Source organism: Solanum dulcamara, chromosome 8, assembly GCF_947179165.1.
Source record: "Solanum dulcamara chromosome 8, daSolDulc1.2, whole genome shotgun sequence".
In the NCBI taxonomy this organism is placed as follows: Eukaryota; Viridiplantae; Streptophyta; class Magnoliopsida; order Solanales; family Solanaceae; genus Solanum; species Solanum dulcamara.
Window position 1 is genome coordinate 73,216,195 of NC_077244.1, and position 12,068 is coordinate 73,228,262.

Below are 12,068 nucleotides of genomic sequence, written 5' to 3' on the forward strand. Positions count from 1 at the left end.
CTATAAAGAATCAAATTTGAACACAAATATCAGAATTCCATTAATATCAAACTCACATGGATTGTTCATACCAGCCTAGACAAGTCTGTCAACACCTAAAACTAAATTAATTCAAATGCACCAAAGCTAGCGTAAGAATAAAGAAAATTAAATTGGAAAAATTCCAAGTGGGTTGGACCCACCAAAATAATTTCAACAATAATAGCTTATTATTTTAAAGATAAGTGTGCATTTTGCGATGTTTATTGTAAAATTTTAAAAAAATAATTTTCGTTTTCAAATAAAAATTAAAATTATCTTTAAAGATGAATACAAATTGAAGTCGTTTTTAGTTTTCTGGCGAGTAATTTGAAGTGAATTTGTTGTTTTTCAAATTTTTAAAATTTTAAAACTAATTTAAATTAAATTTCACAATTTTATGACCAAACATATTTTCGAGAGTTCTGACTAAAACAAAAAAAAAGGGGGGGGGGGGGGGGGGGGCAAAAGCAAAAGTAGGATAGAGTCATAGAAGGAACATAAAGGAAGAAAACTTCTCCCTTTTAGTCAGCATAAATCCCTAAATTCAATTCTTTCTAGGGTTTACAATTTCCTCAATTAGGATTCCTCTGTATAATCAATTTTTGGGAAAACGAGCTTCTTAGTCTTTAGAGGAGGTTTCCAATGAAATCAGAGTTGAGAAAATCCCAATTTCATCTCCTAATTCTGCTATTTGCTGTGATCTTTTTATCCATTACTGTCTGTTCAAGCGGTCTAAATCCACTACCTTCCCAACAAGACGACGAAGATAAATGCCCTAGAACTCCATTTCCTACCGATTCTTGCCCCATCAATTGCTTCCGACCCGACCCGGTTTGCGGTGTCGATGGAGTTACCTACTGGTGTGGTTGTCCCGATGCTCACTGTGCTGGTGTACGTGTTGCCAAGTTAGGGCCTTGTAGTGTGGGAAATGGAGGGTCCGCTGCCGTTCCGGGCCAGGCTCTTCTATTGCTTCATATTGTTTGGTTGATATTTCTTGGTGTTTCTTTACTCTTTGGGCTTCTTTAGCTTGATCAACTCTTTATTCTCGGTTTCTGTCAAGTTGATTTGTTCATTATGTGATAGAGGTTAGATCTGATAGTGTGATTTTTACATGTATTTTATTGGATATACGCTTTTATCTTCTGTATATATGAACAAAATCCACGGTTGGTTTCAGATTTGTCATTGTTTATTGTTGCGATCAATATAATTCTTAGAAGTTTCTGATATTTTGTATCTTGGTCGTCCTTAATTTCTAACTTAATTGTCTTTATTGAGTGAAGCCTCGATGGATGGATTGTGCCGAAAGCAAGAGTAAACCTTGTTAAGTAGGAAGATTTTGATTATTTGATAAAGCAGAGATCTTTTCCTGTAAGATTCTCATTTGAATATCGATGCTGGACATTTCAATCAGCAGCAGCATTACATCCCGCTTACAGGATTGTGATCAGCTTCTTCATACTATAACTTCAGGGGGAAAGCAACAAATGCTCCATTGCTAGACTTCAAAAATCCCCCCTTTAGCTAGTTTTTGTACTATAACTTCAGAAGGAAATCAACAAATGCTCCCTTTTTAGACTTCAAGAAATCGTGTTGGGAGGAATCGCCATGAATTAGAATCTTCTAGAGGTCTCTAATGGGCACCTTGATTAAATTGGACAGGCCAAAACAGTTTTGAGTCAATGAAAGAGCCATGACTCAACACGTCAAAAGTATGATTAGGTCAAGATTGGTTGAGCAATGGATCAAACCCAACCAATTCAACATAAAACTATTTTCTCAATTCTTTTCAGCTTGCACTAAGTTTATCTCATTTTTTCCTTATTGGATGAAGTGTTTTATGTGCTTCGCGACTAGAGAAGTATTCAATCAGATATTTTTGTGCATTGTAGTTATTGCTTGTGGAGATTAGAAGTTAAACAAATATTTAAGATAATCTTTGCACCTGTATAAGGCCACTGTTAGGGAGATTGGCCTTTAACTTACTGGAGGATAGAACTCAGGAGTCTGGTGATCTTCTCTTCTTCTTTTGACTGGTGGAAGGAGACGGGGGGATCGGGGAGTTCATTTGTTTTGTTCTTAAGCTACTAAGATATGCGCTCATAGTAGCGAACATTATTGAAATGATGCAAGTATTTTCTACTTGATAACGAGAGGAGATACACTTGAAGGATTAATCAGAGGATTCTTTCGTTTTTATAGGTTTAAATTGAGAAGATTGGTGGAAACAAGGCCATATTAAAAGAATAGGAATCCTATCATTGACCAAATCTACTAAGACTATAGATGTATGTAAAGCTAGATAATACGTAATGGCTAATTAAAAAGTAAAGTTACTCTATAGACGAGTCTGACAAAGCACTCAGTGATCCTTCTCGTCTTCTTCATCAGTAAATTCATCAATAATAGAGCGGTCATTGCTGATTACTGTAGATGAATCACTCTGCTTCAACTTAGCTTGAGAGGCCTCTGGAAGCTCAATGCCAGCACTCTTGCTCGTTAAGTTTTTGTATATGTTAAGAGCTTGAAAAGGGAAACACCGAAATAAAAATGATTAGCGAATCAGTATGCGTGATGATGGACTAAATTAGAAGGTATCTATCATGCTTCACCTCCTTTGCAATGTTACTGAAGGCTTGGACATACTGCTCTGCAATCCTCAAGCTTGCTGCCTACAAAACCCACTAGTGAAAGAGTTGTGAATGAGAATGCAGATTGGCAAAGACTTGGGCATGAATTTAGGGATCTCACCTCTGCGCCTCCATGCTCTTTAAGGGTTCGCGACACTAAGACAATTCCTTTTGCGGTAGCTTGTGCTCTAGAGAGAATGGCTTCAGCTTCACCTGATTCATCAGAGAAGGAGAGAGAGAGAGAGAGAGAGAGAGAGAGTATATGTGAGGGAACCAATAAAACAAGTTTGAGATAACACACTATAGGCAACAACGTTACTAACCTTGTGCTCTGTTGACCTGGTCCATCTTTGCAGCTTCTGAGGCAAGGATCACTGAACTCTTCCTTCCATCAACGATGTTTATATTTGCCTGCCTTTCTCCTGTTGTACGTGGCAATATACATCAAGTTTAATACAGAAAAATGCATTTCTTCACATTGCTCAAATCAGGGTGAGGAACTGATACCTTCTGACTCAAGAACTTGAGCTCTTTTTTTAAGTTCTGCTTCAGCCTGCATCTCCATAGCTGCCCTAACCCCAGGAGGAGGAGATATATCCCCTGAAAAGGAAACATACATATTCAGCAATGAAGAACCATAAATGCTTTTGTAACAACAAATAAATCAGTAGAACGAGCCACAAACTTATTTCATAACGAAGACATTTCAATCCCCAGTCTTTTGCAGCATCATTAATGGCCATCTGCAAGGCGAGTGCAGAACCAAATCAAGACCTAAAACAACTAAAATTTGGTTCTAATCATAATTATTCTTTTTGAGCTTCAGATAATCATACAGTGAAAGAACAACTGTCCAAACGTCATTGATGACGGACAAACAGAATCGAAAGACGCTATAGTTTTCTGATCATAACATTCCATTAAAAAACTTACCACTATTTTTTCATTCAAAGTATCCCTTTCTTCAAAGGTCTTGTCGAGTGTGATCTTACCAAGTTCACTACGCATGGTTGTTTATGCTAGTTGAATTATCGCATAAAACCTTCTCAACTCCATACGACGCCAATTTCGGGTCCAGTCTACAATTTACAGAGCAAAACAATCACATTATCCCGCATTTTAAAAATTCACATATAAATTCCGAAGTTCGTGCAAAAGAATAAGTACTAGTAGAGATTAAACCTTGACATAGAGAACACTATCAATTGAAATGCTGACATTGTCTCTGGTGATGGCGGTCTTGTCAGGTATCGGAATAGCCTCTTCCTTGAGTGAATGAGCATATGCAATTCGATCAATGAAAGGGATCAAAAGGTGAATTCCAGGAGTCGATGTTTTCACATATTTCCCAAACCGTTCAACTACATATGCCTTCTTCTCAGGCACTATACGAATCCCCCCAATTTATCGGCACTCGAATATGATACCTTCATCACAACACACAAAAAAAATAAAAATAAAAAATCACACACTACAAACTTCAAAAAAATACAAACCAAATAATTATAATGGAAATTTTACTTGGCATATGGATCTGGAGAACTGAAAAAATGGCGGACGGGAGTGGAAGTGAAGGAAGGGGGGATAATCGACGTGGCAGGAGCTGATTGGAAGGTTGCTTTGTAATTAGAGAAGAAGTTGTTGTGGAGATTGTTCTGATATGGGGCGAATGAAGCTGGTGATTCAGTAGCCGAAGCTTGTTCATAGAGCTTGATTTTGCGATGTTCATCTTGGTATTCGAATGCTGTAGATATGAAAACTGCAAATTGGATTTGTGAAGAATGAATGGAGTAGAGTAAATAGCAAGAAAACGAAGCCCCTTGCTCAAGTTATATTATATTGATGTTTTCGTTATATGATGAATAACTAGTACTAATGATTTAACCGAATTAAAAAAAAGTGGGAACAAATTTTCCGGAAAAAAAAAAGAAGATAAAGCCTACCTTGTTTCAATACTGTAAATAAATAAATTAAAGGGAATTTCCATTCTTTTGACTAACTTAGATTTGCACGGGTTAATGATCAACTTATTTTATTTAAAAAAATTATCTAATTATTCAAACATTTCGACCATAAATACAAATCTATTCTATGATTTTGAAAAAAAAAATATTATTTCATTAATTAATAATTCCGTACATGATTTAAGGTCAAATACGCTAATTCTTCAAATTCTAAGTCAAATACGTGTATCAAAGATGCTAGATACATGTCTTTTTGATATGTGACACATCTGAAATACAAATTCATAGTGAAAGAAGCAAGAGCGAAAGAGTCAATATATCCAAATACATACACATCACGCTGGGATACAATATAACTGAAATAAATTACACCTAATTTGACTAGCATGTATCCGATATACATGTATCTGAGTGTGCTAGATACATGTATCTGGGGAAGTAATTGTGGTATGGAAGGTAATTTCGAAAACTAATTAAGTAAAGGCACATAATTGGGCCCTAAACTAATGAGATTTGTGTTGTTTGCTCTTTTATTAACTCAACTTATTTTGATCTGCTTAATTTTGATCATGCAACTTATATTGACCTATGAAAAGTTTTATTAGGTATTCAAATAAATTATAAGAAAACAAATAAAAAAATTATAACTTAGTAAGAGTTGATGGGTTTAAGTTATAGTCTAGTTTTTAGCCCATTTCATTCTAAACTTTTCAACTCAACAATTTTTGAGTGAATCAATAACTCACTTATTTATTAAAGTAGCGAATATTGATATACTAAGTTTCAGTTCAACCTAATCATTTGACACAACTATATAGATATGCTCTTCCAATGTACACTAAAGGGAAATCATGAATTGCTTACCCTTTTATTAGTCTATTGTTATGCGTATTAATTGGTACAAGTTAGAGTAATTGGTACACTAATATGTGTGTTATGATCAGCTATGTACGATTTTAAAATACAATGATGAATTAGAAATATTAAAGAGTGAAGTTGACAAAAATAAGAAGAAAAAAACACATAATGCAAACTAGTTGGTATGTCACACCTCACAAACTTATGCAAATTTGTGCACACCCAAATTAAAGGGGGATAAATATCTGCTAAAATCAAGTTAAATGATATGTTTATGTATTATGTCTAAATTATTATCATACCCTCAATATGTAAAATAAAAATAATATTACAATCCCTGCTAAATTATCTTGCAATTTAACATCAATCAAAACATGAAATAACTTCATCCTAAAATTAATTACAAGCCTGTACATGTCCTTGTAAGTTGCAAAAATGAGTGAAGTCTGTAAATAGTTTTCTGCAAATATAACTGTGTTTCCCATTTTCATTAACTCCATTTTTTACAATTTCAACTCTATAAATGTCGAATATGCCCTTATGATAAATAGAAGGCACAAAACGCATTTCATACAAGCGATTTACATATAAGACTATTATAGTAATCATTTGGTACAAAGATTAATAACACAAGGATTATTAACGTAGTAATGCAGTGATTAGTAATACATGGATTATTTTTATCAAGTGTTTGGTTCATTGCTTCCCACCTAATGTGTGTTTGATTTAAAACTCTACAAAAAACTTCTTTCCAGTTATACGCTTGAATTATTATGGAATTTTCTATTTCATGTAATTGGGCCAAGATAGATAATTGCCGGACAATATTATTTTTTTGTGGCCTTCTAACTAGCTGGGAGAAGAACAATCTTATCGCCATGTTTGCTATTTTCTCACTTGAATTATTTGAGGGTAAATAATTATCATTTTAATAAATTGATCACTCACAAAACGTTAATTTTCAATTTAATAAATATTGACTATCTACTTTTAAAATTGAAAGACGGTAAACAATAATAAAATTAAATAAACCATCTATGATTACACATAAAAATTGAGAGTAAATTAGTAAGTTCAACTGAATTTGAACGCATCAAAATAAGTCAGAAGTCATAAATAAGGAAATTACTGACACCATCAAAGAATACTCGAGTTGAAATAGATTGAGTAAACATAAAACTGCTAAAATGAGGTGCACATGTAATAACCTCTTACGACATATTAAATAACACTGATTGTGTAAACATCCGTTTACATTGTCTATAAAATAAACAACATAAAAATACTAAAGTGAAGAGCATATAATAAAACACATGTAAGAAAATTACTTGTTTTATGCATTTTTTTCAATCCCCTAGTGAGAAACTAAGAGCATAAACTAAGAAAAGCCTCTTTTATAAACTTATGCACCTCTTCAGAGTTCAGAACAATGTAGCAATACACCAATTCCTCCATCTCCTTCCAATCTTTAATGCCAACATTTTTCACCATCTCTTTTATAGATTCTCTTATATCTGTCAATGGATCCATCGAATACTTCACAACACAAGTACTATCCGCAAACCCCCCGCGAACATCGTCAGGCAAGTTAGCTGAAAAACTAACTCTGTTCCTCTGGTGCTTCAACATTTTTTCCCCCTTGGAATTCACCATTCTAACAATTTTAATGTGACTTTGTTGAATGTGTGTGTGTGTTCATTGATAAGGCCATTATATAAGATGGTGCTGTAAATAAATGTGAGAGATGTACTGGTGCAAACAAGCACACATAGGGCAGGTGCTTTGAATGTGGTGTGGATATGGAAATTAATTTTTTGAGAGATAAAAATTAATTGAGGGATAAGATGATCAGGAGAACATGCATGTGAGGGGTTATTTGTGGATTTGTCATGTTCTCTATAATTGTGGACCACCGTTTATCCGAACCTCTTCGATAAAAAATTACACTATAGATAAATATAAGATAATTTCTTGAAAATATTTTATACACATATATAGAGATTTTAAATCCTCTGAATATATATATAAGACTAGAGTTTGATTCAGTTCTTTAGAATTCAAACTCTATGACTCTATATTTTTATTTTTTGAACAACCTTAGTAAAATTTTTGAATCCGCCAATATTGTTCTAAGATAGAAAAACAAAATTGAATGAATATAGCAAATAGACAACTTACAAAGCATGGTGGGAGCCTAAAAAATTAAACAAAAACCTGAATCTTGTGAATTATTGAAACTATGGTGGGACTTGGTCCTGTTTTGTCTTACAACGGACGCCGTAAATCATTGAAGTTGGAGTAGATTCAAAAAAACTTGATTGTGTAAAGATGTTCAGAGTTCAAATCCCAGTAAAAACTTGTCCGAACCTTGATTAGCAGAATTATTTGTAATTCGTGACTAACGTAACGTTGAAAAATTTAAGCCACGAATTATCATAAATATCCAATGAAATAGTTAATTGTGGTGTACGTAGGCTACTTCAAACATCACTATGAAAAATATCCTAAGTTCAAATTCCAGAAATCAACACTTATCGAGCCTTAATGAAAAGAATTATTCGTAAATAAATTTCAATGTAACATTTTAAAATATAAACCGTGAATCATAATAAATATCCAATAAAATAGTAAATTATGATGCACGTAAGCTACTTCGAACATTATCATAAAATTTATCTAGAATTCAAATCCCAAAAAATCAAGACTTGTTCAAACCTCGATGGATAAAATTATTAATAAATAAAACCGATATAACATTTAAAAATATAAGCCATGAATCATAATAAATATCCGATGAAATAGTTATTGTGATGTACGCAAGCTACTTCAAACCTCTCCATGAAACAAACACACACACACACCCCAAAAAAAAAGTCTCAAATCCTCTAGTTCCCCTGTCCAAATTAAGACGAAGAAAAAATAAATTTTATTTTTTATTAGAGAAGCTAATAAAAATTGTTTGGGAAGTATGCAGTACAATCAACAGAAATATTGTTTGCAGAGAAGGTCAGAAGGAATGGCACAATTTTGGCTGGGACTTGTGATCCACTCAAGATGTTTTTCTTTTCTTACTTGGCGTCATAATTAAATTAAAATAATATATTATAAAATTCATTTAAAAATAATGCTCTCAATATAATTTAAATTTAAGATTTCTAATTAAAGATTAAACAATTCCATCACTATATCATAACACGCTCGAAATGTTAATTAGCTGAACATCATGCTTCCCAAAGTCAAAGGAACATTAATTAATTATACTCCTATTATATTCATCTTACTGAACTTTATAATTACTTGTTGGACTGATATAACATTGCTACTTTATTTAATATGGTATTCGATAATTATACAAAAAAATATATATTGAATACAATAATGAAATAATTACACAACCATTTATATATTATTATCCTAATATTGATAAATTTATAAATTACTATTAATACAAAATTAATTGTTTAGATAATAAAATATTGACTATTCTATTTTGATTGGAATTTTTTTTTTGTTACTGATCTCAACAAAGAAAATTGTTTATACTTTCTTTTGAATATTTCTATATATTTAAGGTGTAGTTAACATATAACTAAGACATTTGTTAAAAAGCTAAAGTTATAATTACCTATTTATTATAATTATATATAAGTCGAATTTAAATAAATTATGATTATTAATTTATCTTATTATAAAATATTAAACTTAAACTTAAAAATATTAAATCATACCAAAATAATTTATTATAAAAATAATTAAGTATTTTTAAAATTAAAAATCAAAATTATCAAATCAAATTTTTAAATACCATATCATACCCTCCCCTCTACTTTATAATAGTAAAAATATGGAACCCTGGGATGTAATAGAACTCGATAGAGAATCTTTTGAAGTTAGTAATCAAGACGAGCAACTTTTGGATTATGGCACATCTTTTAATACTTTGGAGCTCTCCAGTCAACTTTGGGTGTTTAAAGCAATCACTTGTTTTCCAATTACAACGAGGAAGTGACAGTAGAAATTAAAAATTTATGAATTATGAATTTATCATCGAACTCATAATTTATTTTAGCTTTTACCTCATATTCAGGGTAATAATTGAAGGGAATAGATCAAATTTAAATGAGTCATAATATGTTAAGATAATAAATGGATCAAAATTTAATTCAATTTAAACTTGCTTGGTCAAAATGAGTTATATAACGGTTCAAGTTTCAATTCGATTTAATTTTTACTAAGTTTAATTATTTTGTTTGGTCTTTTAAAATATTTTAGTATCTAATAATTTATTTTTTTTTATTATGGTTATATATAGCATATCAAATAAAAAAATAAAAAAAAATTGACAAAATTTCTCATGAGTTACTTTAAATTATATATCAATCCAATTTATAATGACTTTAAATGAATTAGATTAAAATGAATTGAGCTAATAAATTAAAGTATCAACAACCTGCTAAAATTTGAATAAATTGAACGAATTGAGCGGGTTGAGTTGAGGGTAAGAAAATTAGTGGATTTTGTCGAAGATAAACAATGTACAATCCCCTTGGGCCTTGACTAGGACCTTTGCGTAGCTTAAGGACTAAGGTTCTTTCGATCCTTTTCATGAAATTAAAATACAACAAACAATACACCAAAAATTGGAGTCTAATTATGCCAAACAAGTTGCTTTTTGTCTGTTTATACTTTCTTTCCACAGATCACTTGTTATTACTTAGCATAGATGGAAAAAAGATTGAAAATGACATTTTTGTTATTTATTGTGTTTGGTCCAAGGCTCAATAGTTTCAAAACTACTCAAGAGGCAAAACTGAATATTCCCCCGTCTTAAAATAAGTGAATATTCTAGTCTTTCTGTTATATATTAAAATAAGTGATGCTTTAAGATTTTAAGAAGGAATTGATTTTATTCTTTTAAAATTACCTTTCTTTGCATAACCAAGAACTATTATAGCTTTTCTTTGATTAGGAATAAATTAGTAAAAGCGTTTTTTATTTTCTAAAAATAAATAATTTTTAAAAGGGTGTATCCATAGCTAAAAACATTATTTATTTTTGAACAATAGTGTATCTCCATGGACAAATTAATGGTCCACAAAGAACGGACGTCTCACTTAAGGGAGTAGGTATACGAGCAATGTTTCGTGTGATAATTTATATATCATAATGGTGGTCTGTTATATAGTTTAATATGGTATGAATTAGAACTTCTGCCTTCAAATGTTGTGGTTACCAAAATATAAAAATAAAAAAATTAGAAGAATATTTATGTGTTTGATTCAAAAAGAAAATTAAACTCATACCAGACAAAGCATATTACAAGCTTAATATAAGTAAATAAATAAACATGTCTCATCCTTTTATTATACAATAAACATATGGACGAGTACACAGAAGAAGAAAAACCTGCTAAATCAGCAAAATTCTTCGAAAATGATTTCTTATGATCACTTACAAATTGAAAAAAAATAATAAATTAAATTTTTTATATATAAAAATAAAAATTTCTTAAAAATAAAAATAAAGAGATTTCATAAAAAAACATAAATTTCAAAATTTCTAGAATATCCTTAATATAAGCAACTTAGAGGAATATGATCGACTGTGATGGACTTGGTCAGAAAATTATTTGCCCCATAGTCTCTATTTTATTTTGGGGAATTTTCAGATATGACAAGTCTTTTAAGTATAATTACTCCATATGAGTATAATTTTTCTAATTATTTATAATAGCAAACATAAATTTTGCCATTATACAAATGTTGTAGCGAGTTATACAAAAGTTGTAACGAGTTATACAAAAGTTGTAGCGAATTATACAATCGTTATACCCACAAATAATTTGTATACCGAAATATACAAACATTGGCATATATATGTATTTGTATATCTGGCAAGCGAGATTGAGAGAGAGGGGGAGAGAGGCGAGCAAGTTCGAGAAATGGAGGAGAAAGGTGAGCGAGAGGCAAATTGTATATATATATCTGTCGAATTGTATATGTATATTTGTCAAAAAATTATATATATGTAACTGGTATACATATATATTTGTATATCTGGCAAGCGAGATTGAGAGGGAGGAGGAGAGAGGCGAGTGAGATCGAGAGAGGGAGGAGAGAGGCGAACAAGATTGAGAGAGGGAGGAGAGAGGCGAATTGCATATGTATAGCTGTTGAATTGTATATGTATATTTATCAGAAAAATTATATAATAATAACTGATATACACATATATTGTATATTTGGCAACGAAATTTGCCATACCGAGTAAATATGTTTACGGCGAGCCATAACTATTTTAAAATATATCCATACTACGTAATATAGTAGAAAGATTTACCATACCGCGTAATTTTCCCTTTTATTTTTAGAAAAGGTCCAAATAGATTCTTGAAACTTTGCAATTTATCTTATATTTATTTCACTATCTGTTGGTCGAGAATGATTTTTTTAATGTTATTTTTATCTCGAGTATGCCTTTCTCATTGATAATTTTCTACTGTAGAAAATTTAACTTGATTTAGTAGAGGTATATTTGAAATATTTTCAATTGATCAGAAATATTTTTAGATATTTTCAATTGATCAAGAACATGG

The 12,068-nt window shown here is 31.3% G+C and overlaps 1 protein-coding gene and 1 pseudogene across 1 annotated transcript; one reads left to right on the forward strand and one right to left on the reverse strand.

Moving 5' to 3' along the window:
* The first annotated feature begins 663 nt into the window (after positions 1–663).
* LOC129900158 (uncharacterized) lies at positions 664–1,047 on the forward strand. The gene has a single exon (XM_055975099.1). The coding sequence runs from the start codon at positions 664–666 to the stop codon at positions 1,045–1,047; it is 384 nt and encodes a 127-aa protein (XP_055831074.1).
* A 1,285-nt stretch (positions 1,048–2,332) lies between these two features.
* LOC129900930 (uncharacterized) lies at positions 2,333–4,388 on the reverse strand (annotated as a pseudogene).
* Between the last annotated feature and the right edge of the window lie 7,680 nt (positions 4,389–12,068).

Coding starts and splice junctions, on each gene's coding strand:
- LOC129900158 (XM_055975099.1), top strand. CDS start 664: ATGAAATCAGAGTTGAGAAAATCCCAATTTCATCTCCTAATTCTGCTA.